This window comes from Theobroma umbraticum, unplaced genomic scaffold (genome assembly GCF_002168275.2).
Source record: "Theobroma umbraticum cultivar Fairchild unplaced genomic scaffold, ASM216827v3 scaffold_147.0, whole genome shotgun sequence".
NCBI classification, from domain to species: domain Eukaryota; kingdom Viridiplantae; phylum Streptophyta; class Magnoliopsida; order Malvales; family Malvaceae; genus Theobroma; species Theobroma umbraticum.
Window position 1 is genome coordinate 8957449 of NW_018397259.1, and position 18141 is coordinate 8975589.

General features: G+C 37.3%; 1 protein-coding gene, 2 long non-coding RNA genes, 3 other non-coding genes and 1 pseudogene across 10 annotated transcripts in view; 4 read left to right on the forward strand and 3 right to left on the reverse strand.

Moving 5' to 3' along the window:
* Positions 1-112, forward strand: part of LOC149527298 (U2 spliceosomal RNA) — a 191-nt gene extending 79 nt beyond the window's left edge. Inside the window, exon 1 of the small nuclear RNA XR_016351190.1 lies at positions 1-112. This exon is cut by the window's left edge and continues 79 nt beyond it. This is a non-coding gene — a small nuclear RNA (U2 spliceosomal RNA).
* The window catches only part of LOC110415437 (uncharacterized), a 4434-nt gene extending 3258 nt beyond the window's left edge, over positions 1-1176 (forward strand). The window contains exons 3-4 of one of the 2 annotated variants that reach the window (XR_002445097.2): positions 25-191; positions 723-1176. This is a non-coding gene — a long non-coding RNA (uncharacterized LOC110415437). The remainder of the gene's footprint in view (positions 1-24; positions 192-722) is intronic. The other variant, XR_002445096.2, reaches the window with a different exon arrangement.
* Positions 929-1090, forward strand: LOC149527299 (U1 spliceosomal RNA). The gene has a single exon (XR_016351182.1). It is a non-coding gene; the product is annotated as a U1 spliceosomal RNA (small nuclear RNA).
* A 1457-nt stretch (positions 1177-2633) lies between the features above and the next one.
* On the forward strand, positions 2634-2794 carry LOC149527300 (U1 spliceosomal RNA). Its single transcript, XR_016351202.1, has one exon. It is a non-coding gene; the product is annotated as a U1 spliceosomal RNA (small nuclear RNA).
* A 2020-nt stretch (positions 2795-4814) lies between these two features.
* On the reverse strand, positions 4815-5505 carry LOC110415326 (uncharacterized). Its single transcript, XR_002445090.1, has 2 exons — positions 5229-5505; positions 4815-5104 (listed from the first exon to the last, which is right to left on the reverse strand). It is a non-coding gene; the product is annotated as an uncharacterized LOC110415326 (long non-coding RNA).
* Positions 5506-5902: 397 nt separating this feature from the next.
* On the reverse strand, positions 5903-6790 carry LOC149527301 (small ribosomal subunit protein eS8 pseudogene; annotated as a pseudogene).
* Positions 6791-12001: 5211 nt separating this feature from the next.
* On the reverse strand, positions 12002-17500 carry LOC110415574 (putative RNA helicase SDE3). 4 transcript variants are annotated; one of them, XM_021427274.2, is made up of 5 exons: positions 17319-17500; positions 15500-16321; positions 15258-15425; positions 12579-14036; positions 12002-12454 (listed from the first exon to the last, which is right to left on the reverse strand). In XM_021427274.2, the coding sequence occupies exons 2-5, from the start codon at positions 16289-16291 to the stop codon at positions 12209-12211; spliced, it is 2664 nt and encodes an 887-aa protein (XP_021282949.1). In that variant the 5' UTR covers positions 16292-16321; positions 17319-17500; the 3' UTR covers positions 12002-12208. The 4 variants fall into 4 exon arrangements, with proteins under 4 accessions (XP_021282949.1, XP_021282948.1, XP_021282947.1 ...); XM_021427273.2 differs by having other exon boundaries at positions 17275-17500; XM_021427272.2 differs by having other exon boundaries at positions 17186-17500.
* Positions 17501-18141: the final 641 nt, after the last annotated feature.

Genomic DNA, 18141 nt, shown 5'->3' on the forward strand with positions numbered 1-18141 from the left:
ATGATATTAAATTAATTTTTTTAGGGGGAGAGCCCACTGACGGTAGCTTGCTACTGGGGCTGTCATGTGTCGCCCAAGCGTTGCAGTGTAGCTCGGGCCTGGCGCACCCCACTAATGCTGTCTAAAAGGGTTTATGAGCGCTGTATTGTAGCAAGGGCACGGCAAGGCTAACCCATTACTATTTCCAGGAGGTATTTAAATATTTGTGGGAATATCTATTTAGTGTCCTGGATGTTTTATTTGATCTGGTCAAAATCATTTTAAAATTTATTATGTTTTGAGTATTTTTCAATTGCAATTTTGAAGTGTAGATAAAACTATGTTAATACAAAAATGGGTTTAAATTTATTGGATCTTTATCTAAATTATTTTTATATTTTTTTATGAAACTTAAGCTGGAGTATTTTTCAATTTAGAAATATATATGAAATTATGTTAATTCAAAAATGGGTTGCAAATTTATTGGATCTTTTAGTGCAGTAGCTATATTGTCTGTTCCTTTTTGAGTTAAAATTTTAATGTGAAGCTAGAAGTAATGTAATCAGAAGCCAGAGCTTGGAATCTGCATTATACTTGATTTTTTCTAGTTCCAATTCCAATTAACAAAGTATTGCCCTTTTATCCCATGAATTAACGTAAATCACTTAATTTAAGCTTGAATTTGAATTAAAAATAGGAGGTTTATCTACCCATCAACAGAGTTTTTTTTTTTAATTTGCAAGGTTAAAAGTACCCTTTTCTGGCATAAGCATACTCCACATGTCTGAAGAAATTCATCTTTGTTCAGAAACCTCACGAATTTGAAGCCAGCTCTATGAAGTTACTTGGTTTGAGGAGTCAAAGTCGTCTTTTATCCCACATTGAAAAGTGAAGAAGACGGAGGTCGAACCTGGCGCATTAAAAGAGAGGAAAAATGAAATCACATGTCATACATACCTGGACGGGGTCATGGGTGATCAAAAAGGCCCATGGCCTAGGTTGTTGGCCTCCATTGCACTCACGGGAGGTGCATCAGCCTAACATCTCCCTTAAGTGGAGAGTGTACGTCATAATTTGTGGCAGTGGGGGCCTGTGTTCGCGCGGCCCCCTCTAACAACTATGCAAATCAAGTTGTAAATTGTATCTATAGCAACTATAAAAATCAAATTATTAATTTTATTTGTTATGTTAAGTGAATAGATAGGGGCATTAGGTAATGAAAATATTAAGTGAATTGATAATGGCGCTAGTTAATGAAAAGTAGAGAAATCCATTAATAAATTATATTCGTAATATTATATGAATAGATAATCATTTAAAGAATAGTGCTTAATTTAATGAAAATTAGGGAAAGATGGTGGAGATTAAGGTAATGGGATGCTGGAGATTAAGGTAATGGAGGGGAAAGATGATGAAAGATGGTGGAGGTTAAGGTAATGAAGGGGAAAGATGATGAAAGAATATGGTGGTGGAGGAGAAGCTCAACATTATATTTGGGTGTCAATGAAATTGAATTATTTCGATTTGTGTAGAGGGGTAGTAAGGAGAGAGGACATGATGCAATAAATAAATTAAGATTTGCGATTTGTGTAGAGGGGTAGCAAGGAGAGAGGACATGATGCAATAAATAAATTAAGATTTGCGATTTGTGTAGAGGGGTAGCAAGGAGAGAGGACATGATGCAATAAATAAATTAAGATTCGCGATTAAGATGTTTTTAGAAGTGACAGAGAGAAAGATTGAAACGATTCTTAAAATGTTGAGTGATTTGTGGGAGGAGGTAAGGAATCCAAGTTAGAGAATAGATAAAGGAGGCGTGGGAGGAGAGAGTATTTGGGAATACAATTCAATTAGAATACAAATTAAGGGAAGGGATAAGGAATACAAATTAGAGAATAGATAGAGAAGGGGCAATGACAGAGTATAATAGATAATAAGTTGGAAAGAGTTAAAAGAAGAGAAAGTGTTTGGAAATAGCTTAAAAGAGAGATTTTAGAGTGTAATTTGATGAATTTCTAAGCTTTCTTCAAATTGTTAAGCTCATATATATCTATATATATATATATATATATATTAAGTGTTAACACTTTTTTAGTAACAAGTTGGTAAAAAGTGTTTATTGGATAAATGAAAACACGATTTTATAGAGAAACATGATAATAGTGGAAATAACCCGTTGTTTATGAAATAACAACTTAGTGGGCATTGTGAAAAGAGAACATTGTTCCGGTAAGTATAATGTCAGTGCCCAAATGATTTGGGCAGTAGAGTTTAGTGACATTTAACAATATATTAAGTGTTTTTCTTAAAAAAGAAAAAAAAGCAAAAACACACATACATATTTGAGCCATTAAATCAAACTTTTTAATATATATATATATATATATATCAAAGATAAAAATAACTTATGAATTTTATTATCTGTTTGGAGTTATTTTTACTATTCTTGGTGTGATAATTATTTATTTTTGTTTTTATTTTATAAAATAATATTTAAAAAATAATCATATGTTAATCAAAATCGAATATCTACAATTTGAAAACTAATATTGGTTTATTGTGTTCATTGCGTCTAAACCATCCCACGTCGAAGAAGTAATAAAAGGAGGAGAGAGAAGAGACCATAAATAAAGACCCGGTGGCATCGTTGCAACATACTTACCTGGACGGGGTCAATGGGTGATCATTATGGCCCATGGCCTAGGTAAGCGGCCTCCATTGCACTTCGGAGGGGCGCTTGCCTAAGGTCTCCCCAAGTGGGAGAGCCTACGTCATAATTTGTGGTAGTGGGGGCCTGCGTCCGCGCGGCCCCTGTCCAATTCGAGTAGAATGTATTGATCGGGTGGCCCAAATAGTTTAAGACTCTGAGCCCCAATATCTAATGTTTTAATCGGGTTGCCCCAATAGTTTAAGACTCTGAGCCCTATATTTAAATTTTTTAATCTTGTTGCCCCAATAGTAGAAGACTCTGAGCCCTATTTTCTAATGTTTTAATCGTGTTGCCCCAATAGTACAAGACTCTGAGCCCTATTTTCTGCCAAAGGCTAAGCTATCCGACTTATGGTTAACTCTTATTAACGATGGCATCTTTTATTACATGATTACATCTTTAGACATTGACTAAATCACTTTGAAACCCTTTCAGCAGTAGGAAAATCAAAATCAGTGGATAGAAAACTAGACAGATACAAATCTCTTAAGTTTGCCTTTAAGATAGACATACTTCCTCAACATCCCTTCCTTTTGGAACCCAGCTTTCTCAACAACCCTTTGGGAGGCCTTGTTGTCTACATCAGCAAAGGCTTCAAGCCTCACCACACCAAGGAAGTGAAACAAAAAATTGGGACTCTCTCTTTGTAGCAATCTCATGTCCCCAATACTTCACTGCAACTCCATATCCGAAATTAGCCCTGCATCTGTCTATCACTGGAGAAGGGGAAGATCGAGAAGAATCTGATCGAACGGTCGTTGATGCATGCTGATCTTCGCCAAGGGTGTGGTATGCATTCATCCTGGATGTGTGTCAGTGTCAAGTCTTCCACATAAGGTATCTGGTGATTTGCACATCACCGGCGCCGGCGAATGAGAGAGAATCATCAGCATCCTCCCGCTTGAACGGACGAAGAGTAATCTTTGCTAAGTCAATCTCCATTTGATTAGATTGAAATGGAAAAACTCTATGGTGACAAAGGCCACTTGTAATGGTCCTGTCGGTCAAAGTATTTTGACTCTATGGAAAAGCTATGTATTAGAATATTGCTTAATTATGTTTCTAGAAAAATTTTCATATTTTTTTTTATGTTTAAAGGAAATTTCCCATATTTTTATCCTAAATAAGAGAAGTTTAAAGAGAAAAATATTAAAACTTTGATATTCGGATTTTTTTAATGATAAAATGTAAAGAGTTAAGTTTGTCTAAGTATATTTTATAAAAAAATTCTTGTTTAATGATTTTTTTTGATAATTTTTTTTATTACAACAAGGTCGATTTGTTACGAGAAAAGTGACTCTATCTCACATCGGACAGGAACGGGAGGTCCTGGACTCCTTATAAGCGGGTGTGCTGCACATCTTTATAAACCCGTTTACCAGAGAGGAGATAATGATACCCGCGGATCAAGCCAAGCTCTAGGCCTTAACGACCTCAACGGACCGGGGTAGGCAAGGGTGGTAGGCCTGTTGGCCGCCTGCAACAGGCAAGTTGTTGGAAAGTTGTGCTACGCACTCTGATAAGTCTATCATCCATTATTTGGATTTGTATACTTCATTTTGATAATTCAATTTTATTTGGTTTGGATGTGATATTTAGATTATTTTTTTTCCATCATCATGCCACAAAATAAAATTTCTATAGATCAATTTTATATATTTAGACTTCTTTGTAGGGTCTTTTTTCTTTGTTTTTTTAATATTTTGTCACATTTCCTTTAAGGATTCAATCCGTAAAAAATAATCATAATTATCTTCAAGATTGATGACCTTAAATCAAACTTTTCGAGTTTATATTTAATACATTATCAATTTATAATATTTATTTATTAACATTTAATTACAAAATGCCATATCATAAATATGTAAAAGTAAAAATTAAAAAATTCTTTAAAATAATGAAAACATATTTTCTAACATTTCCAAACTTCTAAATTTATTTATTGAAGAGGTAGGAACATTTGATCCATTGATAGTGTATAAAAAATCCATACATTACTAATTTATTAAATAGAGTGAATTTTTTCACAATGATTTCACAAAATTATTGCTATATATATATATAATAATAATAATAATTCACTTTTGTATGAATACTTATGTACGCAAAGAAAAAAGGAACAAGGTTAAACAATATTATTTTTATTTGTGCAAAAACATGTTACAAAGGGAGATAAATTGTAAAAGAATATTATAAAATAATAAATGAAATATCATAGACATGATCTTCCTTTGTTACATGCATGAAATATTCAAGCCTTTGTATCAAAGTAGACCAGAAGCTAGAGGAAAATTCCTCTCCTGTTAGTTCCATCACCGGTAATTCTGGGAAGGGGCAATGGCGTCCTTGTTGCAGCTCAATTGTTGGTAGGGTTCATCTGATTAGGAAGGTGGTTTGGCCCTCCATTCAACGCACCTGAACAAATACAGAAGAATCCATTAACACCATTACTCTTACTTCGTCGCTACAAACATTCATGGGTCGTCATTACTGCAGAAGAATAAATAAAGAAATAAAGAGAAAGATTCCTGGGTACTACCTTCAGTCTTGGTGGGTTGGTAGCTGTCACCACCGACCATTCCGCACGGGATCTCGCAATTCAATTCACACCAAAAGCCAGGGGGTGAAGTACATCCTCGTCTTTCCAAGCAATCTTTCATGCAAAGGTCATAGTCTTTCGACTGCCCCACTTGAATGATTGTTAATAACATTGCACAGCACAATACCACCTTCATCAGAGAAGTTTTTGCCATCTTTCCTCAACAATATCTTTCTTGTTTTGCCAATTCTCCTATGCCGATGAGGTTCTTATAGAGATTGGGCAAATGGGTTGAGTTTATAAAGGGTAAAAAGATGGGGGCATGGTTCTGTTAGGTGGTTGTTTAAATTTAGGTGGGATTTGTCTAAAATATGTGTGATTTTGATTTGCTCCCCATATTTGGAGTTTCTAATCTTATCCCATGTAGAATTAACGATTCCCCTGGCTTTAACTTAGAAAAGAATAGGAGATGAAGGATGGTTGCTGTGAAATTGTTGCACAGCAGCCGCTCATTGATAGCAAAATTGAATTATGCAGGTCTCTGGTTTTGGGGTTGTCACTGCTGGAACAGTGAGCATCTTGGCCTGCTGCAGCTTTTGTTATATTGATGTTTCTTTCTACATGTCTCTGATTGAATTGCCTTTTCTGTATTAGCCTGAGTGGATGGCGCCAGAAGTGCTTCGCTATGAGCTATTCAATGAGAAGTGAGTTGTTACTCTTCTATCAAATATCAATTAATCCTGTTTTTCCCCTTGTGTTAGCAGATTGCTCAGTCCAATTAAGCCCGCTGCTCAGTACCCTTGCCTTTCTTCCTCTGGTTATTCTTCATATAGAACTCCAGCTCGATCTTTACCCTCCAAATTGTATCCATCAGGCCTGCCACACTGACCTGGCCGTGAAGAAATGCATGCCTGCAACCTATACCAGCACCAAATTGTTCTTTTAATGTGAGCCTCAAGTTTACGATCTTTTTGAATCTCAAGCTTCTTACGACATGGTTGCTCTTCTTAGTTTCCTTAGCAGCACTTTCTCCTTCCTCAGTAGCTTCCTTCTTAGCTGCCGTACGTCTTCTTTCCTCCTAATGCATGTCAACACCATAGAGCTGAAGGTACCATTGCTTAAAAGGGCGCTCTTTACAAGAGTCTGTGTCCTGAAAGCTCATTGTTCGAGGCATTATATTACCACTCAAGAATACGGGTCGTAACGTGTGACAGCCTCACTACCCCATGAATTCTTTTTACAGTCTTGTTGCTTGACAGCTTAGCGCTCCTAGTATTTGCAGGCTGACGACCAAGTTCATACTCACTTCTTCCTCCAAGCCTTCTTCTTGCTACCAGTGGCACGCTCTCTTGTGCATGAATCCCGGACATGCCCATGTTGGCAAGTGACAGACTCAGTTGATCTCTTTCTGTTACTGATTTCTGACTGTGGCTTGTTACTGTTATTGATGCTTAGAGTTTAGATAACCAAGCTTAGATCTAACGGTATCTTTTGCTAAAATAATCAAGAAACCAAAATTTCTTTATTTCATGAACAATCATATGATCTACATCTTTAGACATGAACTAAATCACTCTGAAACCCTTTCAGCAGTAGGAAAATCAGTGGATAAAAAACTAAACAGATACAAATCTCTAAGTTTGCGTTTAAGATAGGCATATTTCCTCAACATCCTTCTTTTGGAACCCAGCTTTTCGACACACCTTTGGGAGGCCTGTTGTCACATCAACAAAGGCTCAAGCCTCACCACACAGGGAAGTCAACAAAAAATTGGGACACAGCCATTTCACGGCCTTTGTAGCAACCCATGTCCCCAGTACTTGACTGCAACTCCAAATCCGAAATTAGCCCTGCACCTGTCATCCCCGGAGAAGGGGAAGATCGAGACGAACCCGATCGAACGGTCGTCGATGCATATTGATCTTCGCCAAGGGTGTGGTATGCATACATCCTTGATGTGTGTCAGTGCTTCTTCCTTGGAAGTCATGGTCTTCCACCTAAGATGTCTTGTGACTTGTTCATCACCGGCAAACGAGAGAAAATCATCAGCATCCTCCAGCTTGAATGGACGAAGAGTAATCTTTGATAAGTCAATCTCCATCTGATTAGATTCAATGGAGAAACTATATGGTGATAAAAATCTTTTATAGTAGTCTTGTTGGTCAAAATATTATCCACTATATGGAAAAGCTATGTATTAGAATATTGTTCTATCATGCTTCTAGGAAATTTTCTCACAACTTTTTTCCTACAATTAATTAATTCGTTAATAGGAAGCAACTCATAAAGTTCTTAAAAGCAAGCTAAAGAGAACTTGCTTCCAAATAAGGAAATATGTATTCATTAATGGGTTAAATGTATGAATGCTTTTATTTATTTAAAATTCTTTGTATGATTTTTTTTTCTGTTTTTTCTTTTAAAATATTTTTTAAAAATAATCATAATTAATTTTCAGGATTAATAACTTTGAATTAATATTCGAGTTTACATTTGATACATTATAAATTTATAATATTATATACTATCATTTAAGCACAAAATGTCACATCATAAATATATAGAAGTAAAAAATGAAAAATTCTTCAGAATAAATATTTTAAAATTATGAGTATAATTTTTTTACGATTTTTGATTTTAAATTCATTTATTAATAAGGTAAAAACATTTGATATATTGATTAGTATAAAATTTATACAGTAACAGTTTATCAAATATAAACTCATTTTTCGTTATAAATTAATTACTAAATAGTTAAAAAATTAAAACATTTATATATATATATATATATATATATATATGAAACGTGGGTTGAGACAGGGATGCCCTTTATTCCCTTTCCTCTTTAACATAGCTACTGAAGCTTTCAGTATGATGATGAGTAAGGCAGAGAGAATCGGTTGTGCCCAGGAGTCCCAATTGGAAGCAATGGACTAACAATATCACACCTTCAATTCGCAGATGATACTATCATTTTTTGTAGACCGTGGTGGAGAACCTTCGAAATGCCAAGAGAGTGCTTATGTGTTTACAGGCAGTGTTAGGACTGAAAATTAATTTTCACAAAAGTAGTTTGATGGGAGTTGGGGTGGAGGAGCAGTTGACACTGAGGGGAGCAGATAGTAAGCCTGTCAAGTGGGTGAACTACCGATGACTTATTTGGGACTCCCATTGGAGCTGATCATCACTCAATGAGAATTTGGAAGCCAGTCATTGAAAAATTTGAGTCACACTTAGCGGAATGGAAAGCGAAAGTGCTGACTATTGGAGGTAGGGTTACCTTACTTAGGTCAGTTTTAGCTACCCTTCCCATCTTCTTTATGTCCTTAAGGGGTGGTGAAAGAGTTAGAAAAAATTGAGAGGAGATTTCTATGGGAAGGAACGGGAGAGAAACGCAAGATGCACCTAGTGTGGTGGGAAAAGGTGAGTAACTTCAAGGAAAATGGGGATTAGGTATTATTAGTCTCGAATTAAAGAATAGAGCTTTACTTAACAAGTGGATCTAGAGGTTCGAAACCGAGAGAGAGCTTGTGGAGAGAGGTAATTGTGGAGAAAGTAGGAGGGAACCCTAAGAATCTACTGCCTAAGCCAAACACTAATAGGAGAACTTCTAGATTGTGGACTAACATCATCAAACCCCTATCCCTTTCTAACAATTATTTTATGCAGGTTAAACCCAACTTACAGATGGTGATTGGGGATGGATGCAACATACGCTTTTGGACTGACATGTGGGTAGAGAAAGGTGTGCTGAAAAATCTATTCCCGAGGATGTTTGCCCTTGCTAAAAATAAAGAAGGTTTTGTTGGAGAGTTCGATATTTGGGAAGATGATAGATGGTCATGGGAAGTGGAACTAAGAAGGAGGCCTTTAGGATGGGAAGAACATCAATGGCTGGAGCTCAAAGCCACTATTGAGGAGTTCCACCTTTGTAGGGAACTAAAAGACACCGTGGCATGGAAAGGATCGGCCACAGGGAATTACAGTGTTAAATCCTTTTGTAAACAAGTTCTCCTGAAGGATTGTGGGGAGGATAAGACTTGGAGAAATATTTGAAAAAATCTGGTGCCTCACCGTATTGAGATATTTTGTTGGCAGGTGCTGCACGAGAGAGTTGCCGTCAAGCAGGAGCTAGTGAAAAGGAACTTAATTGACCAGGAGGGAGCTGAGTGTGGGCTTTGTAAGAGGGAACCTGAGACGGTTAGACACCTGTTCCTCCATTGTCCTGAGGTCTGGCAAGTGTGGATGAGATGGTGTAGAGAATGGGAGGTTACTTGGGTTGTCCCAAAGGATTTAATCAACTCGTTTAATACTTGGAATGCTGGTTTCGCAGGGAAAGGGGAGATTAAAATCTGGTGCATGGCCTTTTATGCTATTTTGTGGTCAGTGTGGCTGTATAGAAATGATACGGTCTTTAGAGGAGTTACTTGGTGTGCTGACCAGGTTTTTGATCTAGTTAAACTCATGGGCTCAAGCTAAGTGGCCCCTTGAGTATGTCGCAGTTTTAGACACTTATAGATATCCAGCTGAGGGTGCAAAGGTTAAGAAAGGGAAGAGATCCAGAATTGTGAAGGAGTGGAGCAAGCCGTACGAAGGGGAGATGAAATATAATGTGGATGGGGCAGCTAAAGGATGCCCTGGGGAGGCAGGGATTGGGGGCATTATGAGAGATGAAGAGGGAAACACTAAAATTGTCTTCTCAAAAGCTATAGGAGTGGAAGATGCTACTGTGGCAGAAGTCAGAGCAATTAGGGAGGCCTTCTTGACCTTTGCTGGTTCTAAATGGGCTGCCATTCACTCTTTGTTTATTGAAAGTGACTCAAAAAATGCTGTCAAATGGACTAACAACCCATCTGATGCTCCTTGGAGGCTTAGGAAGTGGATCCTGCACATTGAAAGGTTGAAGAAGGAGGTTAAGAAATGGGACATTAAACACATCTACAGAGAAACTAATCAACTTGCTGATAGCCTTACCAAGGGAGCGGTGCAGGGTCAGGTTGATTTGTTGAATGTCTATGACTAATTTCTTGTGTTTGGGGCTCTGACGTGCACTGATTCTTATCTGGGTCTGGTGCATCCTGCGGTGCAGCATGAGAAGGTGGCCGTCGAGCAAGAGATAGAGAAAAGGAACTTAATCGATCAGGAGGAAGCTGCGTGTGGCCTCTGCTTCTTGTTTGTGTCATTGTGCATCTGTGATACTGCTGTGTCGGTTAAAAGGTTATCTCTGACTGTATTTTAGGTGTTGGTGGGAAGGTCTGTGTCTATTTCTTGCGTTCTCCAAAAGGGGCTCTTGGATGATGTTCTCTACTTTTGGCCATGATGAGGTTCTGGTGACATTGACTACTACTGTTTTTTGTGATTCATGGTGTGAGTGGTGGACTCTGGTCTTTGAGATGTGCAGGAGATACTGATGGGTTGTCTTTTGAAGAGCACCTATTGATTTATGGATTTTATGGCTGATTTGTGGATTTTATGGCTCAGGGGCTCTTTTCTGATGCAGCCACTTGGGGAATCTGGGAGTTATGGGGCTGTGTGTGATCAGTGATCGCTTGGTTTGTAAGACCTTGGTGGCTGGTGCTGTGATGATTGAGGACTGTCAACCCCAAAAACACTCATTTATCTTATCACTCTGATAGAGTTTCACTAGTATTAAACTTTTGTTTAGGGATTTATCCAGAACTCTACTTGTTTTTGAGATCATCTGTGTTGAGATGCTGTCAAGTGCTCCTTGAGCAGCTGCTCATTTTGTAATTGTTCAGAATGGGCTCTTCTTATGATAGCTTGCATGCCAACAGGAGTCTCCAAATCTCAACGTTGAAGACTCCCCACGGCATTCCAACTTATTATTAATAAAAACTCATCTTTCAAAAAAAATATATATATGCGTGTGTGTGTCATTCACCTCTAGATTAACTTTTATGTTTGTAGACAAAATAAGAACAAGGTTAAAAAATATTCTTTTATTTGGAAAAAAAAATGTTACAATTGTAATTCTCCAAGTAGCTCCTATTGACTCCATCACCGGCTAAATGCAATTCTAGGAAGGAGCAATGGTTGCCCCTTGTTGCAATCAATTGTTGGAAGGCTTCATTGCATTAGTAAGTTGGCTTTGTGCTGCTGCTGCATTCAACGCATCTGGGAAAGAATATATGGAAGAATCAATTAGCAACCATTACTCTTTTACTTCATTACTACCAAGCATTCATGGGCTGTCGTTACTGCAGAATGAATAAAGGAAAAGATTTCTGGGTGTTACCTTCATTCTTCGCGAGTGGGAAGCTTTCACCTCCTGTCATTGGTCCGCAAAAGATCTCGCAATTAAATTCACACACACACAAGCAGGGGATTAGTACATCCTCGTGCTTCTAAGCAGTCATGCTTGCAAATCTAAACGGCATCGACTCTGCCACTTGAATGATTGTTAATACATGCATCAGCACAATACCACCTTCATCAGAGAATTTTTTGCCATCTTTCCTCAACACCCTTTGTTTTTGTTTTGCTTTTGATGCGTGAAAGATGGTGCAAATTCTCCAATGCCAATGAAAGTCTTGCAGAAATTGTGCAAATGGGTTGAGTTTATAAAGGGAAAAGAGATGGGGGCATGGTTCTGTTAGCTGCTTGTTCAAATTTAGGGGGAAGTTGTCTAAAAATAGTATGTGATTTTGACTTGCTCGCCATATTTGGCGGTTTCTAATCTTTGACAAAGGGACCTGTTCACATTGTCAATATGTGAATTTGAGATTGAGTAGAGAATGCTGGTAAGAATATATAAGTAACAGCAAACATGGATTCATCATTTTGGCCTATTTCTATCTGAATTTCAGCAAAAGGTCTGAGACATTTTGCTGGTCAGGATTACTTCAAGAGTTGAGATCAATGCCACAACTAGGTACAACTATTTCATGAAATGCCCTAGTGGAGGGCAAAATCTAATGTATTACTTGTTCTAAGATAGCTGAAAAGCTTGTTTTATGTTATAACTATTCCTTCCAACGATCTGATCCCTCAGCTTCTTCAGTAACAGGCTTTCGAATTTTGGGAACAGCTTCCGCTTCAAAATTACAATTCCATGCCTGTACTTTGGAGCAGGGATCTTCTGCTTCATTATTTAAGCCAGTCCCAGAATAGGATTCTCCATACTCATGGTTCTGCCTTTCGGGTGGAGGGCAGCCCTGGTAGGAGCTGTTTTCAGAACAATGCCACAAGAGCTTCTCCCAATAAGGGTCCTGTAAATCAAAATAAACACCAATCATTGACATGCTAACTGCTCAATAACCCCCTGTAAAATGAAAAGCAAACTCGAGTAAGGTGTCCATGCCTTAACAATCAAAACTAGGCACGTAGAAATACCTTGCAGACAATGTGTGGATTTCCAACAATGATGAGCAAAGACCTGGCCCGAGTAATCGCAACATTAAACCTTTTTGGATTGCTGAGAAATCCAAGACAGTGAGTTCTGTCAAACTCATTATGTTTGACTGTTGACCTTACTGTAGATACAATAATAACCTCTCTCTCTTGACCCTGAAATTGTTCGACACTGCCAACCTTTACATCTAGCAAGGCCCAGGTTTCAAGTACTGTCTTGATCTTGAGGACCTGCTGTCTGTAAGGTGTTATTACTCCAATATCTGCCTCATTTAGATCAGTACTTGCTCTTAACTTATTGATGATGTCAATGACCTTGCTTACTTCAATTCGATTGAACCATGATGGATTATTGCCTTCTCTCTCATCACAGCCTTGAATGCCAAAGAAGAGAACAGGAAAGTCTTTATTTGGAAAGAGATCCACCTTAGAAGTTATTGAGAAAGAACCATCCTCTTTACATGCAATCAACTCCCCTTTATAGAAAAGCCTTGAAGGGAGATCTAGAATTGCTGGATGACAACGATAGTTCCTCACTAACTTTGTTACAAAGTTATCATCTTCATTGTAGTAGGATTCACACTCAAAAAGCCTTTCAAGATAAGGTTTCCCCAATCCAAAAGCCTCTGCATCTTTCGAAAATATAACAGGACCAAGCTGCTTTGGATCTCCAGCAAGGACAACAACAGTTTCCTTTCGGCAAAGGTTGGCTATAGGAATCATGCTTTCTGGTTCTGAAGCTTGCCCTGCCTCATCAAGGAAAATGTGGGAGAAATGACCACGACTCACACCTTCTGTGTAAAGTAGAGATGAACTCATATAAGTTGATATGATAATTCTATAGCGCTTGAGGGCTTCCTGTGGAGGACATTTAAAAAGTGATGCCTCAAAGTAGCAGAAGCGAATATAATCAGGAGGAACATCCTCATAGGCACGGCTAGTAGCATTTAGCCTAAATATTTCACTCTCCTTAACTTCCACAGTCTTGTTACAGATAAGTCTTTCTAATATGTGATCTGCAGCACTATTTGAAGCAGCACATACAAGAATCCGACTATTTTTTCTTCTTGTATATATTTGTAGAATAACTTCCACCAAAGTCATGGTTTTACCAGTGCCAGGGGGGCCATGAATCACATATGGAGGAGCTCCTTTGCAAGCAAGTATCATCTCAACAGAATGCATCTGCTCCACATTCAGACTACAGGTACAAGGTACAAATGGGGCTGTTTTAACCAATGTCCTTTTGGTTGATTGAGATGGAAAGAGAATATTGTCCTGTAAAGTCTCTGCTGCTTCTACAGCCTGATACAACCTCCTCATGTTCACCCTGTTATATGTAAATTGAACATCGTATAAGTTCCCATCCCGGTGAATGTTGTGAAATTTGTCTGCAAATTTCAAGAGGACTTCATCAGCCTCAACGCGATAGATGTATCCCTGAAACACCACATAACCAATCTTCAAAGTATAAATCAAAGATTGCAATAATGGCAATAGTGAATGCTGAAAAGTCATCTGGCTGAGACTTGGCTATTAGAGCACTCAAAGGAAACATCCCTGAAAATCAATTCTCAAAGGGAAGAAGGAATAAAGGACTATACTAAGCCTCTTACAAAGGCAAGAAGCATCTATTGATGATGGACTAAAAAGAGTGAACACGTATCCTGTTAGTTTAGTCATCTTCATCTAGAGAAGGAACATCATGAAAATTTTCCTATACATATCCTCTAAACGGTGGTTTATGCGAATTGGTAAATATTTGAGAATCCATCATTGTAGCAATATATGTTGACATTTCTGCTTCAAAACTAATATTTTGTCCATATCTTTTGTACAGAAGAAATTTTTCCACACAGTTAGCCAACACTTTTTCTTACCACGTGAAGGCCCATAGCTGCCCATAGGTATTAGTTATGGGTGCAGAAAATTGCACAGATTTAGAAAAATTGAGAATCCCAAAGGATACATAAACCAAGAAAGAAGGATAAGCACAATACTTCTTGTTGTCTTCATTCTTTCCCTTTTTTACATATATAACAAGTAGTAATAAGGAAATTGATCGTGTTGAGCAGAAATATAGGTAAAACCAATTCTTTTGACTAGTGTTTGGCTTCAAGCAGACTAAAGACAAAGGAAGCTAGAATAATTAAGCTTTAGAGTTACAATCTAAGAACAACAGCAATGAATAATTGCATTAGCTTCGGCTCAAGAAACTACTGTTTATGGTAAATAATTCACTGATTCCAACAAACCTCTTTAATAAATGCAAGATAACAAAAAGTTACTGAAGCTCCTGTTCAAGCTGGCCATGGCGAAAGGCTTTGATTGTTCCAAAAAAAAGAAAGGAAAGTTACTGAAGCTCAGACTTGCTTATAGTCCATGCATACATGCTGGAGCAGGGCAGGGGCAAAGCATAAATCTTAAAAATCCCTTACAAAAAACCTCTCTCACCTAATTTGTCACAACATTAGGCGGTCATTTTTACAGTGGCCTACAACCAATACCTTTAATTCTTGTCTCAAATATACTCATTTATGTAGCATCCCCAACAGAATTACAACATGCATCACAGATCAAAATATTCCAACAGTGCTAATAAGCTAAGAAGAGTAAATGATTCATGGGAAGAGATGTTTTCTCTAGAAGGAAGGAGCATACCTGATACACAGAATGATCTGAATTGTCAGAGGCAATCTTCGCAAATATATAATCCCCATGTACAAGTGAAGGCCTCCTCTCAGCTAGCCCAGGCACCTCAAGAGCAACAAACTGTGGCCCTTTCCTCCTCATCATGACACATTCCATGCTATGAGACCTCATTTCTTCCTGAAATGAAGTTAAGACTAACATAAAGGACCATCTAACATTACCATCGTGACAAATCAATCATGAATATCTACCTCTAAATGCAGCTCTTCCATTACGAGCAATGTACTGAAGAAAGCAGCATAATTCTCCTTTGTCAAACCTTCTGCAATGACATCAGGCACATGCTTATTCTCTATTATCTCCCTGATATTTTTTGGGATTGGATATTCCGAAAGCTTAGATTTATATCCAGATTTATATCCTCGGGATGTTGGTCTAGCAGGGCGAGAGGAAACCACATACTCATCAACGGCAAATTGCTTTCTTCTTGGAGCTCTTCTATATGGTATGGCGGAAGCCAGAGACTGGGAGACATTATCTTCAGCCAACAGAAAGACCACACGTTCAATCCTATTATCATCTACGTCAAAATGTACCACAGTTGTGTGCAAACCCATCTCCTTTGGTTTGCAAGACAGCCAAATGGTAAGAATCTGATGCGGTTGGAGTACTCTATCCTCAAGAGAGGATCCCTCTAAGAACCCTTGCTGACGTTCCAAGTTTGAATTCGCTGAATGTGGTTCCATTAGAGACAAAGTAAAGGAATCTGCTGGATTTGAGCAGAATATCCTCACTCCCCAGAGTTCTACTGGCTCACTGGTGGTGTTCTCTAATGTAATTGGCCACTTGGAAGTTTGTCCAACAAGAATGGATTGAGGCTTCTGAGTGAAAGGAAATGGAACTGAGATAATAACCGGTCCCTTTTCATCTAGGCCATAACTTTGCACAGACTTATCATCAGCAAAATCAATGAATCCGATCTCTCCCTTATCACCTATGACAGAGCATTCGTCATCCCAACCATCTTTCCAACTTGCACTCATCACTAATTGATATTGATGGTAGCAGAGATCCTGAAGCGAGAAGTATCAAAGACAAAGAGAGTTAAATATTATACCTACCAAGAAAACTCAGTACCTGTTAAAATATCTATAGACACACAAGATTACAGAATCCATATTCCAGTTAATTGTAACCCTGGGCCGATAAGCAATACTACAAAATTACCAACAGAAGTACCCTAGACGACAAGATTTGTTAAGATCATCTATCCCTATGCAAGACTTCCAACATTACTTTTTGTTATAGACATTAATCAAGCAACCACTCCCATCCACTTACAAATCCTGTGAAAAGTACATAATTGGCCTATGAAACATAGTAGAAAGTACTGATAACACGTTATAGGCCTGTAAGCAAACATTTTTAAGCAACTGGCAGAAAATCATATTCTAAGTACAGAGAATATCTAAACCTGATTCACTTATCCAAGAAAAGTACAGTTCATGTATCTATAACTGATTCAACCAGCATTTGCAGTAATTCCTAATGCATTGACACAGATAACAACAGAGTATTATTAGATTGTTAATCTAATCCAAGTAAGGTATTTACACATTTTTCTGGCATTACAAAAACATTGAAACAGGTTAATGTAATGGATATTTCTAAGATTCTAAGAGGAGAAAATAAAGACTGAATCAACAATGAATTACAGTCTACATTGTTCAGTACAAAACAGCCATTCCAGAAGCCATTTTCAAAAAGGAAAAAATATATATTAAAAGAAAAGGAAAGATGCTGAAAACAAAACCTCCAAAAGAACAATCTTTGATGAAACAAAGTGGCCAAAATTACAAATTTGAGAGCATTAAACATAAAAGAATCAATGCCTTTAAAAACCAAAAGGAAATGACAAACAGTGAAGTACCCACCACCTTTTATGGAAAACCACAGAAAATTTGATATGAAAAGTGAAGAAATTTGGGAAGTTTAGGCAAAAACAAAGAAAACCCAGTTGACTAACCTGGGCAATCTAACCTAAGACACACTTAAAAGTGAGAGTCTCACTGAGAATTTGGTTTTGTTTTCAAGGCTTCTTCATAAGAACAGAAGAAGTAAAGCAAAAGAACAGATGAGAAGCAGTGCAAAGGTTAACCCTTTTTATTTTAACTGTTAAGCTGGAAACTGAACTTCTCAAAGACGATCACAGAAAGACTTTTGCTTTGCCAATCCCTACTTAGCAAGGAAGTTATTCTAAAGAAAAGGAACAGTTTTTATTATTATTGTTCTTCCTATAAAAGGCCCCAAGTCTTGGAACAAACGGGACCCACAAAACAGTGAAGTGCAATGAGATTAAGACACGTCAGATTGGAAATAGGTCATTGGGTTCTTTTGATGACGTGGCAAGAGCTGAGTGCCTGAGTGTACTCTTTGGTCTTCTGAAGTCAACAAGGGAAAAGGAAAAAGAAACATTGCTTGTCCAATGCCACGAACTCTTTTTTTAAAGGAAAAGGAAAACCTTAAATTACGTATTTATGTTGACCTAGACTTCATTTGATGACATTTTAGCTTTTATTTTTTGTTATTTATTTTATTTAAAATTTTATATAAAAAATATAAAAAGTAAAAAGTAAAAAGTAAAATCATATTTGGTTATAAATTAAAATATAACATCACTTACAACATAATTAATTTATATATAGATAAAAAAATGTATCTCATTATTTAAAAAAATTACATATTTTATGTACATTTCTTGTAAAATATTATTTATTTTTGTATTTACGATTTCTATAATTAAAAATCAATGTAATTTCTTTTAAAAAGGTTTCATTTTCTCAGATATTAGGTTATGTATTTTTCTTGATTTTTGTATTATGTGAAAATAATT

Coding starts and splice junctions, on each gene's coding strand:
- LOC110415574 (XM_021427274.2), bottom strand. CDS start 16,291: ATGAGTGCAAGTTGGAAAGATGGTTGGGATGACGAATGCTCTGTCATA. Junction 15,426..15,499: donor TGGAAGAGCTGCATTTAGAG/GTAGATATTCAT, acceptor ACTTCATTTCAG/GAAGAAATGAGGTCTCATAG. Junction 14,037..15,257: donor CAGATCATTCTGTGTATCAG/GTATGCTCCTTC, acceptor GTGGTGTTTCAG/GGATACATCTATCGCGTTGA.